The 22,793-nt window shown below is 38.0% G+C and overlaps 1 protein-coding gene across 17 annotated transcripts in view; it reads right to left on the bottom strand.

The window, feature by feature from the left end:
• Positions 1–22,793, bottom strand: part of Fmnl2 (formin like 2) — a 303,824-nt gene that overhangs the window by 76,935 nt on the left and 204,096 nt on the right. For 8 of the 17 annotated variants that reach the window (XM_013067527.3, XM_013067528.3, XM_013067526.3 and 5 more), the window contains 3 exons: positions 13,890–13,973; positions 10,778–10,930; positions 8,223–8,465 (listed from right to left, as the gene is read on the bottom strand). In XM_013067527.3, the coding sequence (XP_012922981.1) occupies positions 8,223–8,465; positions 10,778–10,930; positions 13,890–13,973 (480 nt within the window). The remainder of the gene's footprint in view (positions 1–8,222; positions 8,466–10,777; positions 10,931–13,889; positions 13,974–22,793) is intronic. The other 9 variants (XM_087210048.1, XM_013067531.3, XM_013067533.3 and 6 more) reach the window with 3 other exon arrangements.

The raw sequence follows: 22,793 nt of genomic DNA, 5'->3' as shown, positions 1-22,793 counted from the left end.
TTCACCAATCAAAAGAAACAGACTGGCAGAATGGGTCAAGAAGCAAAATCCAACAATATGCTGCAGACAAGAAACACACTTAATTCAAAAGGAAACTCATAGAATGAAAGTTAAAGGGTGGAAAACAATACTCTATGCGACAGGAACCCGAAAAAAGGCAGCAGTAGCTATTCTCTTTGCAGATAAAGTAGATTTCAAACCAACGCTGATTAAGAGAGACAAAGACAGACACTACAACCTGGTAAACGGAAGAATCCAAGAGGAAGAGATGACAATCATAAATATCTATGCACCAAACACTAGTGCACCCAACTATATAAAACAAATACAAATGGATATGAAAAGCCATATATGCACTAATACAATTGTAGTGGGGGACCTCAACACCCCACTGTCACAAACAGATAGATCAACTAGACTAAAAATAAGTAATGAAATACTAGAACTCAATCCAACTCTTGAACAAATGAACTTAACAGATATTTACAGAGTCTTCCACCCCACAAAATCAGAATACACATTCTTCTCAGCTGCACATGGGTCATTCTCCAAAATAGACCACAGACTCACACATAGAACATGTTTAAGTAAGTGCAAAGGAATTGAAGTTATCCCCTGTATATTATCAGACCATAGTGCGATGAAATTGGAGATCAATAGCAAAACAAACTGCAAAAATTTCATAAACACATGGAAATTGAACAACACATTTCTGAATAATCAATGGGTCCCAGAGGAAATTAAAGAAGAAATCAGACAGTTCCGACAATGACAATACAACACATCTGAATCTATGGGACACAATGAAAGCAGTCTTATGGGGGAAATTCATAGCAATGAAAACACATATTAGGAAAACAGAATGAGCCCAATTAAACAACCTGATGCTGAACCTCAAGCTTCTAGAAAAAGAAGAGCAGGACAACCCCAGAGCTCATAAAAGGGAGGAAATTATAAACATCAAAGGAGAAATCAATGCAATGGAGACAAAGAGAACGATACAAAAAAATCAATGAAGCCAAGAGTTGGTTCTTCAAAAGAATCAACAAAATTGACAAACCTTTAGCAAACCCTGTCAGAAAAAGAAAAGGCCCAAATCCATGTAATTAAAAATGAAAAGGTTGAAATTACAACAGACCCAGCAGAAATCCAGAGGATCATCAATACCTACTTCCAGAACCTATGCACCAATAAGATGGACAACACAGAAGAAATGGACAGATTTCTAGATATATATGAATTACCAAAGTTGAATGAAGAAGACCTAAAAATTCTAAACAACCCAATACCAACCAATGAAATTGAAAATGTAATGAAAGCCTTATCAACTAAGAAAATCCCGGGCCCTAATGGCTTCACTGCTGAATTCTACAAGACATTTAGAGAGGAACTGCTGCCACTACTGTTTAAACTCTTCAATGAAATTGAAAGGGAAGCAATACTCCCAAATTCATTCCTGGAAGCAAGCATCACCTTGATCCCCAAAGCAGAGAAAGACCCAACTGAAAAACAGAACTATAGGCCAATCTCACTAATGAACATAGATGCAAAAATCCTTAATAAGATAATGGCAAACAGAATGCAGAAGATCATCAAGAAGATCATACACCCTGATCAAGTGGGATTCATCCCAGGGATGCAGGGATGGTTCAATATATGAAAATCAATCAATCTAATACACTATATCAATAGAACCAAGGACAAAAACCATATGATCACCTCAATACATGCAGAAAAAGCATTTGACAAAATCCAACATGCATTTATGATCAAAACCCTACAAAACATTGGAATAGATGGTCTCTACCTCAAACTGATAGAAGCCATCTATGAAAAACCAACAACCAATATCATACTAAATGGTCAAAAACTGAAATCCTTCACACTAAAATCAGGAACAAGACAAGGATGTCCACTATCACCACTCTTGTTCAATATAGTTCTGGAAACATTAGCCACAGCAATTAGACAAGAGAAAGAAATAAAAGGAATAAAGATAGGTAATAAAGAAGTCAAATTGTCATTATTTGCAGATGACATGATCCTCTATATAGAAGACCCCAAGAACTCCACCAAAAGTCTTCTAGGCTTAATAACCAAATTCAGTCAAGTAGCTGGTTACAAGGTCAACACTCAAAAATCAATAGCTTTCCTCTACACCAATGACAGACTCACTGAGAGAGAAATAGGGCAAATAATTCCTTTCACAATAGCATCCAAAAAACTGAAATACCTAGGAATCATCCTAACAAAAGAAATCAAAGACCTCTTCTCTGAAAACTATGGCACTCTGAAAAGAGAGATTGAAGATGATATCAGAAAATGGACAGACATCCCCTGCTCCTGGGTAGGAAGGATTAATATAGTGAAAATGGCCATACTTCCAAAACTGCTATATAGATTTAATGCAATTCCAATTGAGATCCCAGCAGCATACTTCATAGACCTCGAGAAAACAATCCAAAAATTCATTTGGAACAAGAAGAGACCCAGAATAGCAAAAGCAATTCTAGGTAACAGAGCCATGGCAGGGGGTATCACAATCCCCAACCTGCAACTATACTACAAAGCTACTGTGATAAAAACAGCATGGTACTGGCAAAGAAACAGACTTGAGGACCAGTGGAACAGATTAGAAGATGCAGAAACAACGCCAGACACACTCAGCCATCTCATCTCCCACAAAGGAGCCAAACATCCTCACTGGAGGAAAGATAGCCTCTTTAATAAATGGTGCTGGAAAAATTGGGCTTCAGCATGCCAAAGATTAAAACTAGACCTGTATCTCTCACCATGCACTAAACTAAAATCAAAATGGATTAAAGATCTAAATATTAAAGTAGAAACTCTGAACCAGTTGGAACAGAGGTTAGGTAGAACTTTTGAAGACACTGGTGTAGGAAAAGATTTTATGAACAAAACCTCAGTTGCCTGTGAACTATGCACTAAACTAAAATCAAAATGGATTAAAGATCTAAATATTGAAGTAGAAACTCTGAACCAGTTGGAACAGAGGTTAGGTAGAACTCCTGAAGACATCGGTGTAGGAAAAGATTTTATGAACAAAACCTCAGTTGCCTGTGAACTAGCACAAACAATCAACAAACAGGATCTCTTCTTATTAAAAGGCTTCTGCACAGCAAGAGAAACCACCAGCAGTGTGAAGAGACAACCCATAATGTGGGAAAAAATCTTCACCTGCTCTTCCTCAGACAAAGGTCTACTATCTAGAATCTATAAGGAACTTAAAAAGATCAGACCTCCCAAATTTAAAGACCCAGTCCAAAAATGGGCATCTGAAATGAACAGACATTTCTCAGACAAGGAAGTAGAAATAGCAAATAAATACATGAAAAAATGTTCAACATCATTGGTCATTCTAGAGATGCAAACGAAAACAACACTGAGATTCCACTTCACTCCAGAAAGAATGGCTGCTATCATGAAATCAACCAATAACAAATGCTGGCGGGGCTGTGGGGAAAGAGGAACCCTGCTCCACTGCTGGTGGGAGTGTAGACTGGTGCAAGCACTGTCGAAATCAGTACGGAGATACTTCAAAGAACTAGGACTGGAAGTCCCATTTGATCCTGCTATTCCACTGCTGGGGATCTTCCCCAAAGAATTAAAAGGATCATACCACAGTGATATATGTGTGCTCATGTTCATAGCAGTGCAGTTTGTGATAGCTAAAACTTGGAAACAGCCCAAATGCTCATCAACTGGAGACTGGATCAAGAAAATGTGTTTTTTTTATAAAATGGAGTACTACTCAGCCATAAAAAATGAGAAATTAGAGACATTTATAGCTAAGTGGATGCACATTGAGGCGATACTCTTAAGTGAAATAAATAGGACACACATGTATAAATACCGAATAGTTTCTCTGGTGTGTGAAACTGAAAGTGTAAATAAGGACTAAATGTATAATAGATAATGTGAAATAGGAAGAAAAGGGGCAAAGGGGAAGGAAGTGGGAGGGCTAGGGGAAAGGATAGAAGGGAATGGGATTAATATGAGAAAATGGAAAAATAGGAACAAAATCTTTGTAAATAGGGAGGACTGGAGGGGTTGAAGGGAGGCCTGGGCAAGGGTGAAAAATAAGAACCAAGAGAGACTATGTAAAGGTGCAAATTTCCAAGGATGAATGTCATTATATTGTATACCTAAAATGTACCAATTATTAGAATGAATAATCGATAATGTAAAATAGGAAGAAAAGGTCCAAAGGGGTAGGGGTAGTGGGAGGGGCAGGGGAAAGGAAAGAAGGGAAAGGAAAAATGCTGAGAAATGGAAAAAATGGAAATAAAGTCTTTGTAAATAGGGAAGGGTGGAGGGCATGAAGGGAGGGCTAGGAATGGGAAAAAAATAAGAACCAAGATGCATTATGTAAAGGTACAGTTCCCAATGAGAAATGTAATTGTGTTGTATACGTACAATGTACCAATGAAAGAATTTAATACAAAAAAAATAAGAAAAAGATACATCATGTACAGGAACAAGCACCCAATGATAAATGTAAACGTATTGTATACCTAAAATGTACCAGCAAAAGAATTTTTTAAAACTAGTATATCAAGCTATTCAGATAGCAAACTAATATTTACCTATAAATAAAAGTAATTAGAAACCCTTTGGAAGGGATTCAAGCCAACCAGAATGCAACACCAACAGGGCACGTAACATAATCTAGCAGAGCTACACTAGTCATTTATGGGTCCAAGATCTGGGCTAACACTACTTTAACCAAGACCTTGGGTTTTAGGTTTCCTCTCTTCTACCCTTCAGACATGACATCACTTGGGCATATTTTTTCTATCAATTAAACTCATAAAATATAGAATGCTAAAAAAGTGAGCCAAGTGCTTTCTAACTGTCCCTGTAGCCAAAAGAAACAGAGCTGAAATAGTTCAGTCCAGTTCAAAGTCGGGGTAAAAGGAGAAAGAGACAGAGACAGAGACAGTGACAGACAGACAGACACAAAGAGAAAGAGACAGAAAAAGACAGAGACAGGGAGAGACAGGGAGAGATGGGAAGGAAGAAGGGAGGGGAAGAAACTGAAGAATTTTTTCCTAATCAAGGACCGAAAGTTTCTTGTTTGTCGGTATTTCCTGTTAGAGAACCAGGTAATAGAATACACCCGATAATCAAAAAGTGTCAGTACATACTTTTTGAATGGACTAAGAACAGTCTGATAACTCATCCCATGAAAGAAAAGTCATTATTAATCTGAACTTTCTCATTGTCATTATATTCCCTTTGGCAAAGGCATTTACTATCGGGTGGCTAACTCAGCAGGACAGATCCCTGTGGAAAAGTGCTCAAGGAAACCGTCTTACTCCTATGACCTTTAAATTGAAATATTTGTACTCATCTTAAATTATACATTATTAAAATTTAAGCTTAAATTATTCCCTCTTTTAAATATAAAAGATATAATATAATATGTAAACTTTATATCACTGACAATAAGCTACAATGCTAATTTCACAACCTGCCCTTCAACACATTACATCAACTGGCCCTAAACAACTCCCAGCCAGACTCATTTATTCACTGGCTCCTAAAGGAACCACGCATGCAGCCTTCTCTTCCAGTCACCCCTCAAGCCATTCTCCCGACTCGTCCTTGTCCCTAGTCACTCCACCAAGTCCGACTCCTTACTCCCCCATGTCCAAACTGAGCGCCATCTCCCTCTAGGTTCATTAGGGTTGGTTACACTGATGTATGGCATTTAACATTTAATGTGCAATGCACGAGAATACACAAATACACTTTTCCTCAAATTGTACATAAATAGTACGTTGGCCCTAATATGTGGAATTTAAAAAAAACATGAAAGTAGAAAACAGACTATTATCAGACATGAAGAATGGAATAAGGAGGAGAAGAGGGCATAAGAGAGGTGAATGAGGGGATGGATGTGATCAAAATATACTCATTAAGACCCAATTTTTAATAAATTAATAGACATTTAATAATAAAAGAGTGTAAAAAAATATAAAGGTATGTGGCACAGTAGAAAGAAGTCAGAAGACTTTGGTTATAAATTCTAGCTCTGTCACTTATTAGCGAGGGTATAACTTCTCTGAGATGTAATTTCCTCATCTGTAAAATGGGGCTAAAAATCCTTGATGAGCTATCAGTTCCAAAACATCATAGAAACAAAAATTTGAAAACTTTACTCATAATACCCTCAGCAAAAAGTCACTATTTCATTTATTAAACTTTTCTTTCAATGTCTTCCCATCTATCAATAGGTAAAACTAAAATTATAGAAATACAGAACTTTTTGTCCTATTTCTGTCATTTAGTTAGGAAATACCTTTTCACGTGTCTATGAGACCTTATTTTCAAATAGTTATAGAATATTCCAGCACAGTGGTCAAGGTCTCTACTAGCTTATTCGGAGCCTACGAGAACAAGAAAAAGGGTATAATTTCTGAGAAGAATTGGCCAAAGGTCCTCCTGTATGTGGAGTAAGCCACCTTATTTCAAATCCTACCTCCTCACTTACTGTTTGATCTCAGGCAAGTTGTTTAAGCATTGGAGCCAACTGTGGTAACTACAGTTAAAAAAGTTAAAGAGGCACTGTGAGGAATAAACCACACAAGGCTCTCATGACAGTGCCTAGCACAAACATGCCATTCAATAAAAGTTTTTCTTCCCAGTAAAAATTATATTAATGTTATCTACATCTTTGTGCCGCTTAAAAAACTTAAAAAAATTTCTTCCATAAAAAAATATTACCAGAAATGGGATTACTGTGTTAAAGCGTATAAACAGGGATCTAAATTTGAACTCTTCACCTCCTCACATAAATCCACTGATTATATAGATGGGAAATTGTCAGATGATGGTGATTCCTGAAATTCCATTCCACTAAAATGATAGTTCTAGGAAAAACAGTAAAATCTTGTTTAGGGAGGGCTTAGGAAAAAATATTAGCAGTAGTTAATAATCAAAGTCAAAGTGTATCTTGGTTTCTTCACCCAGTGGAAACAGTCAGCCAGGATGATCTACAAGGCTTTTCCAGTTTTGTCATTTGTGATCTCTTCTCTCCAAGCTATCATTTTCCACCTCTATCGTATCACACAACTTGTCCCTGAAAGGACAAATTTCTCCCTCTTTCCTGAACATGCCTGATCCTTTGCACAAGGTTTTGCTCATCAGAGCACACTTTCCTCATCCTGAGATCCATCACTGAAAGGCCCAGTTTAAATTGTCCTGTCCCCTAGGGCCTAAGTTAGTAAACTACCACTTTCCTTAAAAACTCAGGGAACTTGCTTATGTCTATGTAATTTCAAGTATTAGACCTGAAATACCATTAGGGCATTGATCTTGATCTTAAAATTTTTAAATTACTTTCTTTCTCTTGCATCTGAAATAATATACCCTTGGTTCCCCACAGATTAAACGTGCACATACACGCATATAGTATATCGCTTAAGTCAGACAGATCTGTAGCTACACTGGCAGAAATTTATGTCACCTGGAGACACAAGAGGCTCTGGAGACAGAACAACTGGGTTTCTCCTGCATCTCAAGATCAACAATTTTCCCTCTGGCCAAGCTGTCAAATGTATGATAATTCAGAATCCAATAGTTAATACAACTCAAGGTATACATCCAACTACAAAATGCTTAATAAACAATTTTAAATAGTTAAAAAGTATGAATACCAGTAATAGACTGGGCTAACATTAGAATTTTCTTCAAAAACCTATATCTTCCAAGTGTTTTTCCTTTTTTCTTTAATCATGTCTTATTTATAACACATTTTAAATCTCCTGAAGTCTTATCTCTTCTTCCAAGTTTAGCCAATTTTTTTGCCAAGTAATACTAGTAAAGACTATTGAATCTATGTTATTATCTGGAGATTAGGAAGAGGGGACTGAAATCTTCATCTGGATATAGCGGCATTTACTAATCAAACAAAGCTAGCAGAATAAATCATCTCTACAGAACATGAATATTTTTTCTCTTAAAAAAACTACAATATTAACAATGCGACATATACTAATGGGTTAAAATCTTAAAATAAGGAATCATAATATGATAACAGAGTGTATCAATGCTTAAAAAGACAGTGGGCTTTATCCCAGGACAGTGTGTTGGCGCAAAGTCACAAAGTTATCATATTATAACATGGAGAGCAGTCACAAGACCCTGCCACCATGCACTATCAGCTATCTTGGGTGGCATTTTCACCCATGACTTACGAGATGTTCCGGTTTGAAGCCTCACCATCAGCGTGTAAACTGACGCTGCTCCAGAGGCCACAGGGGGAGAAGCAGCTCTGGTGGCATTTGAATTGAAGATACTCAGGCAGAGAAACCAATCTGGTAGTGGTGTAAGAGATGAATAGAACCAAAGTGAGAGGAGACAGCAAGACAAGGAAGGACAAAGTAGAGGAGGCAATCAGAAGTGAGATGGTGGAATGAAAAATAACAACAAAAACAAAGCTATAAAAGTAAAGGTTGTATGGGAAGGAGAGAAAGAAGGGGGAGAAAAGGAGGAGGAGGAAGAGAAAAAAATGTAAACAATCTTTGGGTATATGAAAAGCAACACGTACCATATGCCTTACATCTGATTGCTGTTTTTATAGGTAACAGATGCTACCCAACGATCAAATACAGAAACACAACCCAGGCACAAATCCATGAGCCACAAATGTTGAACTATCATTGATACACAGTTTAAAAACAAAAACAAAATTCAAAGCTTTGAGTCACTAAGTGAAATAAAAACTACTGCCCTGTTGACTTTCTTCAGTTACTAAAAATCAAGAAGTACAGTCAAGTACAATGCCTTCCTGGGCTTGAACCTGCTAAAATACAAAACCGAAGATATTGGTTTGATATTGGTTTCTCAATGAGTTATTTCTGAGAAACCTGCTAAGCAGAAATTTATACAGTTCCTGCTTTTCTCTAGGTACCATGTCCATCAAGTCTACTTCTGTACTTTCAGTCTGTTTCCCAATGGAAAATAAACATCAACAGCATCTTGAGCCAATGTAAAGCACCCCAGGCTCACTTTTGATGTCCCTGTACCCAGCCTTACATCCTTCCTTGAGCCTGGGCGATTTCCCTGATCCATTTATTTATTTATTTATTTATTTAGTGGTACTGGGGATCAAACTCAGGACCTCGCACTTGCAAGGCAGGCGCAGCACCACTGAGCTAAATCTCTGGCCCTTTGATCCTTTCACTTTACAAGAAATAATGAGATCCCTGGGAAAGGACTTAAATAATTTTTACAAGGTGAAATATTAATCAGAAAAATGAGTACTTGCTGGGTGGTAGCTGGCTGATACATGATACTTTCTAAGTAAGGAAAGATAGAAAATTAAATTAAAATATACTTTGTAAAATAAACCCCTTACATACAATTGTAGATTGAACTAGTGGTAAGAATTTCTATTTGAGCATCAATGTGACAGAATTGCTTGGGCACAACAGGCCTTTCTCCAACTTCCACATTTTCCTTTGCCCACCTGCGAAGCTGATGCAGACTGGCAGGTTATAGTCCTTGGCCCCTCACAAATATCAAAAGGTGGACTGAAATACTGTTTCTTATTATTTTAGAATCAATTCTAAATGCGTTAGCATTTTTGGCATTCTGTAAAAAATGTGAATGGTTTGTTGGAAGCATAAACATCAAACACTTCAGCAGAGCTGAATTTCATTATAGAGAATTTTTTTTAACTTTCCACAATCAAATCCAAGACAAAGGAATAAAAAATAATTAAAAGGCAACCAAATTTGAATGGTCTGAAAGCCTCATATTACTATTGGACTCTACGACAATGACCCAAAATCCATGGTGATTTCAAATACAACAGAAATATCCTTTTGCCAGATCATGTCTGAAATACTTGAGATAAAATTTTCAAGCTACCGAGACTAAGGAACATATGGGAATGAGGGTCTTATGATTAATAAGACTTTATATTAAATTCATAGACCATAAAAAGCTTTATGAACTTGCTCTAGATATCTCCAACTTGATTGGCAAGATAGCCGATTCATCTACTAATATACAGTTAACTCCAAATGCAGTGTCTGGCAAATTATAGAAGCTCCAAAATATTTCTCAATTCATGAACAGTCATGGATATGAGTGAATGAACGACCCCAGCAATATTATGCCCCAAACTGGTATACATAGTAGGTACCAATCTTCCCTTAGCCTGGTGGTATTTCAGCCAGGAGATACTTAACAGGGAAACTTTAGGAGAAAATGTAAGGTTAACAAATGAAGCACATCTAACCTAAGAAACACTGCTTAAAGATGTATCATCAATTAAAACAAATTCACTCCAGCATTCTGCACCTATGACTCAGAAGACATCCTGCAGAGCATGCACCTGAGCTACGAGTGGAAGAAAAGAGGGCAGCACAAAAGCATGAAGAACGAAAAGCATAGAGGCTCTTTAGATGCTCAGATCTCAAAGTGCTGCCTCTACGCTGGAAACAATACCTGCATCACAATGTCCACATTCACTGGGTTTCAGAAATTTGTCTGCTATGAGACTATTCTGTTAATCCTTTGGCAGAAATGTCTCACTTTCTATGCTGATTCAAGGTATACTTGAAGCCACAGAGTACTGGCCAAGGGAAGGACCCATGAACTCTGAAAGAAACTTTCATTTCGAGTCATCAGAAATGAAAGTGCTGCGTGGCAAGATGCACTGATAAACTGTCCCAAATCAGCAGAAGGGACCCGGCCATCCTAGTGCATCCTACTGAAGAGTCCTCCTGATTAAGGCACTTACCGCAGTGCAGAGTGTCTTCCTGAGCGGGACACGCTATTGCCCACAGGTGAGGGCAGGTTGCTCCCTCTGTGCAGGTCCTCAATGGACCTACTCCAGGGTTTTGATTTGTCCACTGAACTCTCCACGGTACTTTCCACACTTTCAAAGTCAAAACTACAACAAAAGAAGAATGCTGATGAAAACTTTAGAAATTCACTTTCACACACAGACATGGGTATATACAATTTGTCATCACTGTAATACCTGTGCACTTTAGTATAGGAAGTCTTTGTAGACAAAGAAAAGTAAAAAGAATTTCTATAGACTCGGTGTTAGCTTCAATAATGCAAGGATGATAAACACTGGGCCTGGCAACAGAATCATAGAGCTATGAATAGCAAAAATTAAGTAGTGATGCATTATTTGTAATTTACTATAAGGCTTGCTAGCTCACCAGTTGCTAACATTGCTCTGGTAGAAGGTGGAAAAAGATTGTAACAGCTGTCTTCATTTTGCTTTAACAAGTCAATATGTTAGGTTTATACTAATGTATTCCTACCCATCAATTTTCACTGAGCATTTTCTCCTAGTGTGTTGGCAAGTGTACTTTTCCAACCATATGTGATACATTACTAGTGAAGTTAAGGATTTGCTTTGATTTTGGAATCTCTTCCCAATGTGGTGCTCTTTAAAGTAAGACTGTTGTTTCTCTTGACATTTTCTGAGGTTATTACTCATGTTAACCATGTTAGAATAAATGGCAAGCTGAGTTGCTCACTCTTCTATAGTTTTCAGAGCAAAAATTTTAAACACACAAGCCTTTGTGCTCCATGCAATTTTTTCCTCTCACAGAAAACAGCACTTCTGCTTTCTAAAAAAAAATTGTATTCATTGTTTCTACACACAGTTCCGCTATGTAATGCCTGATTGCACTATAGAACAAACAGAAAGTAATTACAGTTAATATCCTTAGGAAGATTTTAGAAGATCTTTCAGAAGAAAAAAATTAATACGTATTAGGAATTATCTATGATTTTTTAACAGAAGTGTGATGCCAAAATGAAATGTCACTGGAGCAGTTATCAGAAAACCCCCGTGACACAGCCCACCTATTAGGGTTTCATCAGACAGCAAATACTGGGGCCTACAGCCAATGCAGGTTGGTCACGGCCTTGGATATAGGAGGCAATGCTGAACAGAAGGAATGCACAACGGGGTGACCTAAGGCATGTGAAGTACTGGAAATAAAAGGCCACAGCCAAGCGTGAAGGCGGTTAACTCAAGGCAAAATCCCACGATCACTCATAGTATCAGCACGCTCACCAGGTTCCTCTGCAGCCCCTGTGTCATTCAGCCTCTTAGCACACACTCCTTCCTCTCCGCTCATTCCCACTCTCACACAGCAGAGAAAGGAAAGGCGCACCTTAGTGAATCCTCTATTTCACAGACAGGGTCTAAACCTACTTTCTCACATACCATAGGCTGGGAAATCGTCACATGACAAAGAACAGTAAGAAAATCTAAAGCCCACTAGTTTCTAGATAAAAGACCAATGAAAAACTTACACATAACATATCTAATTAAAGCAAAACAAAACTAAAACTAATAACCCAGAGCTTAAAGCCCATGCCAAAATAAACATACCAAACCTAAGGCACAAGATTAGGAAACAAGAACACTGAGTTCTGATCTTTTGTTAGCTATTGTCTTATAATATACACTACAAGAATTCCCACATAGTAACACAGCATTTTCCTAATGATTCTATGTGAGGGTACAATTGGGAAATCTGGTTGACAAGTTCAATTATTATGTATGCAAATGCTTCATTATAACAAATATAGAACATATAACATGCTATTCTTATCCAGTAATCCTAATTTTTCTTAGTCCTCTCCATTCTAGAAATATTCTCTAGATTTTAAAATATGTAATGAAGAATATTGTGTTTTATCATATAATATGAAGCATAAGAGAAATTAGGAGGTTTTCATGTAATGGAGATAGGTAAAGTTTGGAAGAACATGCCGTACAAACAAGATTATATTTCAGAGTACAATTTCTCTGGAAGATATGACCTGATCCATTAGGGTTTTCTTTTTTTCAGTCTATCCCATCTAATACTTGAGAGGTACGAAAACAGAAACCCATCAAGCCGGTTTCAGTTAACATTTGTTTCTTCATCTATATGATAAGAATAAGTATAGTTTTCTCCGCACAAATTCTCAGGGAAGTCATGGAGATTTTAAGATTATACCAGGTTAGGTCTTAGGCCTGTTTTGAAGTTAGGGAGTACAAAATTCAAGTTATATACAGAATGAAAGGGAAAAAAAACACCACATAGGCTGCAACACCTTCCAGTCAAATTATAATCATAGCATCACTGCCTTAGTATGTACAGATGAGGAAAGCAGAACATTTTTTGATTAAAGGAGAAAATGTAGAGAAGAAGAAGTCTCATTCAAATGTACATATTCCAGTCCTGCTCTAAACCATTCCAGAAGCCAAGAAGATGGGAAAGATTGATGAAATAACACAACAAGGTTCACTATGTAGGGTCTTTCCCCTGCTCTACTCTTCTACTCTGTCCCACCCCCAACTTGTAGGCAGGAAATTGAAACAATGCAAATACGTGTGAAATAAAAAGGAAAAGTTCTGTCTGCCACTTCCTCCCAGGTCACTATGGCAGCATCCATTTCTGCAGTCATTTTCTATGCATCTATTAGCGTGTGTGTGCGTGTGTGTGCGTGTGTGTGTGCGCGCGTGTTTACACTTGCAGTGGTAGAGATTGAATCCAAGCCTTTGCCCATACTAATCAAGCATTCTACCACTGAGCTACACCCCCAGCTACATCACTTTTTAAATAAAAAGACAGGGCTTAAGGTGCAGTTCAGTAGAAGAAATTCTTTTAAATAAGAGTTCCGCTAAGAGTATCTTTCACTCACCTGTTTTATTTATGCCTCAAAGGCATTTCTAGTAACAATTATGTGACTGTTTTAAGTGAGACAAACAGAAACAAACCTCCTTAAACCTTCCCACATCTTCTTCTCTATGCAATGTAAAATTTTACCACTAAGCTGCAGCTTTTGTGACCCCATGAAATTCAAATGCAAGCAACTCGAATTTTACTTACGTTACTGCATACTGCGCAAACGATAGGTATTCTACTAGAACATCAAGCCCTTTCTTTTCTTCATTCAAAAACTCTCTGACCCATCTGTTGAAGAAAAAAAATTGAAGCAGTTCATCAAATAATCTGACATAGAAAAGACATAGTGGAAAGTTTTGTCTCCCCCCCGACCCCCCCAGAAACATCCAACACCTGAAAGGAAGCAGAGGAAGGTCTGGGGCACTTCTCACGAGGCAGGAGCTTGTAGGGACGACAGGAAAACCACATCATCTCAATGTGCAATGGCGAGGGGCAGAACGTGCATTGTGCCACCCTGTTCTTTACTGTTTGGGAGACTTAACCTATAAAACACTTCCTAGAAAAAGAAACTTGCTAAATGTACTTTTTTCACCACAACTGATCCACAACTTTCTGGTTGAAGGAGCCAAGACTGCACAGAGAATGAGGCAGAGCAGGGGACGTGACGCTGTAACCACTGAAAGTCAGGCATGTCTCCAAATCCATGCTCAACTCCTTGGCACACTAAGCTGAAGAAACCACTAAACCAGCCAATGAGAAGCCAGTGTTTATGGGCTCCTGGAATTCAACAGGAATAATGATTTGCATGATTTTTTCCAGGAATGTTAAAACCTCTTAAAGGGCTGCAAACACTGCTGACCATCACCAAAGACAACACATGACAAATATTTGTTAAATGATTCATTTTTAAATAGTATTACCTTACATTTGAATGGTGCTTAGCAGTTCACTGACATGTTACACATTTTTTATGCTTTTCATAGCAACTCTGGTAGGGTAGTCAAACAGCTTCTATACATAGGTACTATATATTCTATAGAGCTCCTCCAGTGCATTCATCTTCAATGAATGAGTGGTACCTGATTAAACCTTCACTCCAAGTGAAACACCAACAAATAATAAGTAACAGATCAGTACTATCTCTGAAATGTCACCTGAGGCACAAGTGCCAGTGTCATTCCAAAGTGGCTTTCCTCCCCAAACACCATGCCAAAAAGGTTATGGGCAGCTATGGACACAACAGCTACTACGGAAGCCCATCTTGCCAGCTATTAAAACAGCAGCAAGTACAATCCTACCATATGTCCTGAAGAATCCCTTGAGATTTTGTCTTAAAGGATGAAAAAATCTAGTGGATTCAGGATGCCTATTTTCTTTTAATTGGATAAGTGGGGTTTGTTTTATCTTCAAGCTCATAATTTCTCCCAGTCCCATCATCTCCATGATGTAAACTCAGCTCCACAAGTACATCCAGGGGGCAGCCGAGTGGGAAATTAGATAGATTAACTTGTATTTTCCCCCAAATGCCTCAGACAGACTACCACAGAATGTATCCACTTAACACAGCTGACTGTGGACATACAACCTTTAGGAGAAATGTAGAGTGGCAACATTGGCAAAGAAGACACCATCTGTTAAGTCTGACAAAGTGGCTTTGTTATGAGACCTAAACACAACTAACAGGCTGCTTGTTGGTAATCTAAAGTTTCCAAAACAGCCACATGCATGATCTCACAGCATTCGCTTTTAGGTATTTATTTTAAATAATTCCTATGCTGCTAGACCTCAGGAGACACTGAACATTCTTACGTTTCAAAGTAGATAGATAGATAGATAGATAGATAGATGATTGATAGATAGATAGATAGATAGATAGATAGACAGACAGATAGATTACTGGCAAGAGACTTTAGGGAGGCTGCAACTCTATGACATCAGACGACTAGTTGTTCAAACTCAGGCGCCTAAGCTTCTCTGAGGTCTTTCCACTGGTCTGGCCCTTGGGCTACAACTGCACAAAGTAAACTGGCCCTTGATGATGGGCATCAATTTAATATGAAAACAGTAACAAAAGTCCAGAAGCTTTAAGGCAATCTCAGTTTCACATATTCTATCTCAGCTGCTCACTAATTCAGAAGTTGAAGAGAACATGCACTGAAGCTCCTTCTGCTGGATTGTTCAGACGCTGCCTCCCAAGAGCACAGCTCCTCCAGGATCATCTCAACCACGAGCACCTCTGTCTCACTTAGGACGCTCAGTCACAGACTGGATAAGAGGACAGAGACCCAGACAAGAAAAGGAAAAATAAGTAGGAAACAGCCAAGTACAGTCAGCTAAATTCTCGTGGCTCACAATGCTAAGTATTTTGATACAGGGATAAAGATTAATTGGCTTTTTTAACGTCACTTCAATATCCTCATGGATGCCCTCATCTTTACTTGCTGACCCTGAGTGCCTTCAGGACAATTTCCATGGAAAGGAAGGAGCCTGCTGCCTATGTCATAAGAAGCCAGTTAGAGAGTAAACATCCTACCTCTGCTTTAATTTCATGAATGAACATATGTTTCTAAGCTACAGCATCCTTGATGGTTATTTGATGTGGCCCTGCCACCACTATGTGATTAAAAAAATTAGATATAAATCATTCAGGATTGGCTACCTTACCGTCTTCATCAATATCAGCTTAGCAAAGACAGTTCAGCCGTAAGCGCTCAGATCATAAGAGAAAAGGCAGCTCTCACTCGGCCCTGCCCTTCCAGTACCTGCTCTTTCTCTGCTTAGGACATTCTCTACAGAAGAGAAGAGTTGAGAGAGACCTTCTGTGTAAATGGAAGAGTAAAGAAAGAAAATAGGCAAAGACAAAAACCATAACTTCAAATGCAGTGTCTTGAATCTAAAGGTATGAAAAGACTATGAATCCTTCATTTTGCAGATTTATGTATTTGATCATACAATGACTATCATATATTTCATGTTCCTGTAGTAAATTATTTCCATTTTCATCTTTGTGCATGTTATGCACACTTTAATATATTGCCCATAGGCAACTGGTTTCAAATTGGGTGATCATAAGTTCTGGAAAGTGGAATTGTTTTCTGACTGACGGCCCACACTACTTCCTGAGTGCCTCACAGATTCATGTGTAATTACCATATGTTGTAAATCTGAATTTAGGCAAATTCCAAATCAGATGCTAAAGCTGGAAGACCATGATAATGAAAAATAATGCTGGGAAAAAACTGGATTCAAAGAAGAGATGTAAGCATTCACTGCTAAATTGTAAACTGCTCAAAAGCTTTGTTTCAAAGCTTTGTTCTGCTTCCCCAAATCTTAGGACCTCACTGTCCTCATATGGAAAATTAAGTCTTAATGGACCCTTCTGGCTTTCTAAGATGAAGCAAAGTAGCCAAAAGATGTATAAGAAAAAGTGACAAAAAAAAAATTCCCTTTGCAGGTTCCCTTAAGAAAAATATCTTATTGACAGATACACGAAATGAACTTGCTACAAAATCATGGCAAACAAGAGAAAGATAAGTATCACCCAAATTTGACACTGGATACCAAATCTGTTAGGCAGTGTTGGAAACTGATTCTCAAAGTGCACTCCTCTTATCTCCTCAGGGGCATCTGTGAGGACAAAACTATTTTCATAAAAATATTAAGATGTCTCATTTTCACCCTGTTGACTCTAACATTCATGGTGTAAAAAATAAATAAAAGTGGAAAACACTGCTGCCGCCAAAGAATACACCTACTTATTGTATTGTTCACCCCCCGCAATCAAGGAATGGGTAAAAAAAAAAGCTGGACTTGCTTAAGTACGCTTATTAAAGCAATAAAAATCACTGATTTGTTAAAACTTGATTTTTGAGTACATACCTTGTTAATTTTCTGTGTGACACTAGGATGCTCCCATAAAACATTCTGCTGCACACACAGGCATCATGGTTATTTCGAGGAAAAGCACTGTGGCAATAGTTCAGTTACAAGCTGACTGCCCACTTCTTGCCGCTGGCCTAAAGATAACTCAGGGTCATGGCGAGCTGCATCCCCAGGCATTCATTCTTTCATTCATTCACTCATTTTTATTATCCGTGCACGGCTCAATCTTGCCATCATCCTGCCTCAAGCTCACAGAGAGCTGGGGTTGTTAAGCATGAGCCACCACACCCAGCTCACTTTTCTATATGGACTGCTAATGTACATGTAAAAATGACTGACAAACTACGGTGATACTGTTTCGGATATCTGGAAGATACCAATAATGAATGCAGTGAGCCTGTCATTTCAGGGAAACTACAGAAACACGATATTTGCCATCAAATACAAAATTTGAGCACTGAAGCAAAAGTAAGAATTCTGGGAAACCTGAATTGACCAATGATTTGATGGCTTCCCAATACTTAAAAGTATGCTCCGATGACACTGGTGATTGTTTTTTGGGGTTTTTTTGGTACCAGGGATCAAACTTGGGACCTTGCACTTGCGAAGCAGGCAGCAGAACCACTGAGCTAAATCCCCGGCCCTGGTGATTGTTAATGAATGTGATTTTTAAAAAAAATATCATACAGTGACATGTTTCAACATTTGAAAGAGCATAATAAACTCAGTGCAAGAATGTTTTCTAAATGACTAATGATTAAGATTGACAAATGTTACCAAACCTATAGGTAAAAAATACATGTCTATCCATAAGTAAAAGGATCCATTCAAAGCAAAGACAACACAATGAATTTTTTTAGCATTGCTCTTTTAAAAATCTGTATTAGTACATAGTTGCCATACATAATAATCACATTCATCACAGGGAATTGTACCAGTACATAATATGTCTTATTTCTTTTTTTAGCATTTCCTTCCCCTCCCTTTAACCCTTTTTCCCCTTCACAATTTACAAAAGCTTTGTTTCTATTTTTTCCTTTCCATTCTGTCTTTCTAACCCTTTGTCTTTCCTTTCCTTCCCCCGCCCCCTCCCTTGTTCCCCTTCACATTTCAAAATGGATCTCAATAGGCTGAAACACAGAAAGTTCATTGATATGTGTTGTAGTTTAAATGTGAAATGCCCCCAATCTTATGCATTGAGAGCTCCATTCCCTCAGGCAGCAATATTCAGAGGCAGATCTAGGAAGGTACCTGCATCATGAGAGTGCTCATCTCAAGGACAGATTAATACACCAATGATTATGCTGAATGGGCATATTAGAAGGAAGCAGGTTACACAGGGCATGCCGCTGAAGGGTACATCCTGTCCCCAGTCCCTTCCTTTTTCTCTGGCTCTTTGCTTCCCTCTCTGCTTCCTAACATTTCTGCCTTGGAACCAGCTGACCACAGACCGAAACCTCTAAAACCATAAGCCAAAATAAACCTTTCCTCCTGTAAGCTGCGTATGTCAGGTATTTTGTCTCAACAATGAAAAGCTGACTAATATGATATAGCTTCAGAACTCACATTACAACCACTTTTAGAAAATAATTACCACTTGTTGAATTTTGGTTGTACTATCCAAAAAAATCCACAATTATCAAAGCACGTACATCTGAAAGACCAAGTTTTCTTCATATACATCCAAAACAAGAAGAAGCTGTATCAACAAATGAATGTAGATGTAGATAAGAGAACCCAGCTGTCTTCTACTAACCAGACACTTAAGCGATCTGCCAGGTTTTTCTTTTCCTCTTAAATGCTTTTATTGGTACATTTTAGGTATTCAATACAGTTACATTCATCATTGGGAACTTGTACCTTTACTGATGGATCTTGGTCTGCCAGTTTTTTTTTTAAAGCTACTCTTGTCTATCATTATTTTAGAAATTAATTTTATGAAACAATATATCAAAGTATTTATTTTATATTTATATAAATGAAATGTTTATTATTAAATAGTAAGTCTTATAAATGAATCATTTGAAATTTATCAATCTCAATTTCTAATATGGTAATAGATACAACCAACATAAATGAAAGTTTACTAGGATCAAAAATACAAAAAGTGTATTAAAAATAAAGAGTATAAAGGAGCCCTGACCCTAAAAAACTTGAGACATAATGGTCTGAATGATGAGGCCTTATAGCTGGGCATATAGGGTCAAATATCAGTGCTTCTAAGTGGTGTCGAGTCCACAAGGCCCCTAACAGGTGACCTTCGGTCATCTGACCACGTAATGAATGAATGAATCGCAGAGTCCTAGACAGGCTTACACACACATCCACACTGCTTACGTCTTAAGAGCAGCCTCCTCGGTCACTCTCCAGCATTTCATTTCCTCTGTTGGCCGGGTCCAGCCGGCACCGATCCCCACGAGGCCTGGCAGTCCAGGAGAAAGACGCCTGCTAAGCAGTTCCTCGGCTCCTTTCTTTTTGAACAAACCTCTCCCTCCTTGCCAACTTATCACACTCTTCTTGCAACTGCACCCCTGCTCTTTCAACTCCCCATAAGATAAAGTGAAACAAGCACCTTCTGGGTGACCTTGCACACAGGATGAAAAGTAATTTTCCATCATTATAGGCAGTTTTACTAAAATGAATTACCTGCCGGACAGATCACTCACACTTCAGTTCCACAGAATGAAGCCAGTAAATCTATCCGGCTCACCCTTGCCGACACTTGAGTCCTATCGGCCTCACAGCCAAAGCACCGTGACAGCTGCTCACTCACGCTGTTCCTCAGTATATTCTAACAGTGCCTGGTTCATTTCGAGGGTATTCCAAGTAATTTCAGGGGCTTGGATAAGTCATAATCCAATTCCTCTCCATTGTTATTGTTCCTAAGAGTGAGTGAATGGGATTATTCCTATCCCAAGTCTTATTTCAATTTGATTCAAAGAAAATTAATTTTCTTTCTTGGAAGACGCTCCATTTATCGAATTTTAGGCTTACATCAAAATTCAGAACAAACCTTTTGCTCGACAAAGCTACAACTTAGAATGTTATCTCAGAGAAGCCCAATAACCTTGAAATGCAAGCATGTGCCAAGAATAATTTTGGGGGGAAAAGAAGATTTTTAAATGTAATCCCTCCTTTTCATTTCTGGGAACCACAATCTTCACAATCCTCTAGGTGTTAGGGTCATTTTAGATGAAGAAAATAATATTCTCTGCATGAAACTCCTTAGGGATTATATGTATTATAGAATTATTAGTAGATATTACTTGCCACAAGCCTAACAATAAACAATAGCTGCCATATATTGAGTAACTACTTTATATCAGATCTTCATTTAGGAAGGTCTTTCTTAATCTCATTAAACTTTACAACACTCCTATAAGCTAAGTGTTATTGCCCAATTTTATAGGTGAGAAGCTAACTTAGGTCACATGGTAAGTGCAGAGAGCTTTTGTAGCTTATCAAAGGTCAAATAACTAAAAGGGGCATAGCAATAGTTTACATCAAGATCTGTTTCCATAAGACAGATGGGCACCGAACTATCTATTAGCTTCCCTTAAACAGTAAAACAAAACTTACAGATCTCTTACATAGCATCTTACATTCCATAAATTTCCCATGGTACTGATTATTTTCATTATTAAGTTATTCTTCAGAAGATTTCCAAATTAAGTGATGTAAAGTCAGTTAGTTTACATAATAAAGAACCCAGATTGGGTAGGGTTTATGGATGGGCAAGACAGGTCAAAATCCTGGTGTGTGGTTTATTCCATCTAAGTTTATGCCAGTAATTGGTTGCATACACCAGAAAATCCATCTCCACAAATTTTTCTGCAGCTAAAGCCAAAGCTTTCAGTGTCTCACGTAAGTTGTGGGCAGGGAAAACTTTAGCTGGTGCAGATGAAAGAAATATAATAATCTTTCAGCCTGTCTATAGCATCCTATACAACAAACCACTCCAATTGCTTGCAGACTGCACTGGCTTCAACCCAACAAGGACTCTTCTACTCAGCCAACTTTGGATTGAAAATGATCATTTTGTTTTGGTATTTGATGGTCAATTTCACATTATTCCAGCAATGCCTGAAGAAATGCTTTTTGACAATGTGTAGAAATCCTGGCTGCGATTCATTCCACCATTTTCAGTTAAGAAGTACCAAGACATGAAGTTGGGCCATACCAACTGGAATCTCACTTCTGATCCATCGGAAAATATTTCAAAATTTCCTAAATTTGGATGCCCAACTACATTAAACTACCACTGCTTTCACCCTCAATAGACAAGCCTCAGTGCTCTCATCCAAGAGCTCCGATTATCTTAATTTCTTTCAGAGAAAAAGCTGCCAGGGTAAGCAATTCAGAAAAAAGTACAGAGAATTTTGAGCCAAAGCACCTGGCTCTACAGCTGTATACTCTGTATGATTCACTCGCCTTCTCTGATCCTTACTCTTTTCATCTGTAAAATGTGCGGTTAAGCAATCCTTAATTTCCCTTCCAGTTCTGAAATCATGATTATATGAATCATTTTTCTACAGTTCAATTTTTGGGGACAAAGGCTAGAATCACTTCATTTTCTGAAGACTTGGTTCTCAAAGTGGCAAGTCTGCTAGGTTATTCTTTTGGAAATGAACATTCTCACTCAAGCTTTCTCACCCATAAACCATACTAGTATTAATGCAATTTCTGAAAAATTTTTTTTTCTTTTTTGGAGGGTGTGGGGGAGTGGTACTACTACTGAGCAACACCCCGAGCCACACTGGAAAGCTTACTCTGGCTGTGCTAATTAACCATCTGAAAGGCTACCAGTCATAGTCTGAAGAAGAAAGAAACTGTTATCTATGTAATACATCTATTTTACTCTGTAAAACTATAACATAATATGCATATATAATTTCATTTTTGACAGACATGCAAAAAATATCACAGAACATTCTAAAAGACATAAAAATGTACAGCCCTTTCATTGTAAAACCCAAAAAGTCAAAATCTGAGAAATAACTTGCCCAATGAGTACTTTGCACACAACTAAAGCTATAAAACAGGATAGCTGGTATCATTCTGCCTTTCAGACAAACCATCTTATTTTAAAGAACTGCAATGTTACCATCCCAGTAGTGAGAGAGAATGTAATAAACCCCATTCAGCCTCAAGCAAAAGAACCGTGTTTCATCTAAGAAACCCACAGAAATGCTCAGGGCAGAGATGCCCTGGAACATGATTTTCTCA

Source organism: Heterocephalus glaber, unplaced genomic scaffold (assembly GCF_053883595.1).
Source record: "Heterocephalus glaber isolate CG9 unplaced genomic scaffold, H.glaber_assembly_v1.0 deba00001097, whole genome shotgun sequence".
NCBI classification, from domain to species: Eukaryota; Metazoa; Chordata; class Mammalia; order Rodentia; family Bathyergidae; genus Heterocephalus; species Heterocephalus glaber.
Note: the sequence above shows the minus strand (reverse complement) of the source record. Positions and strands in the feature narration are given on the sequence as shown.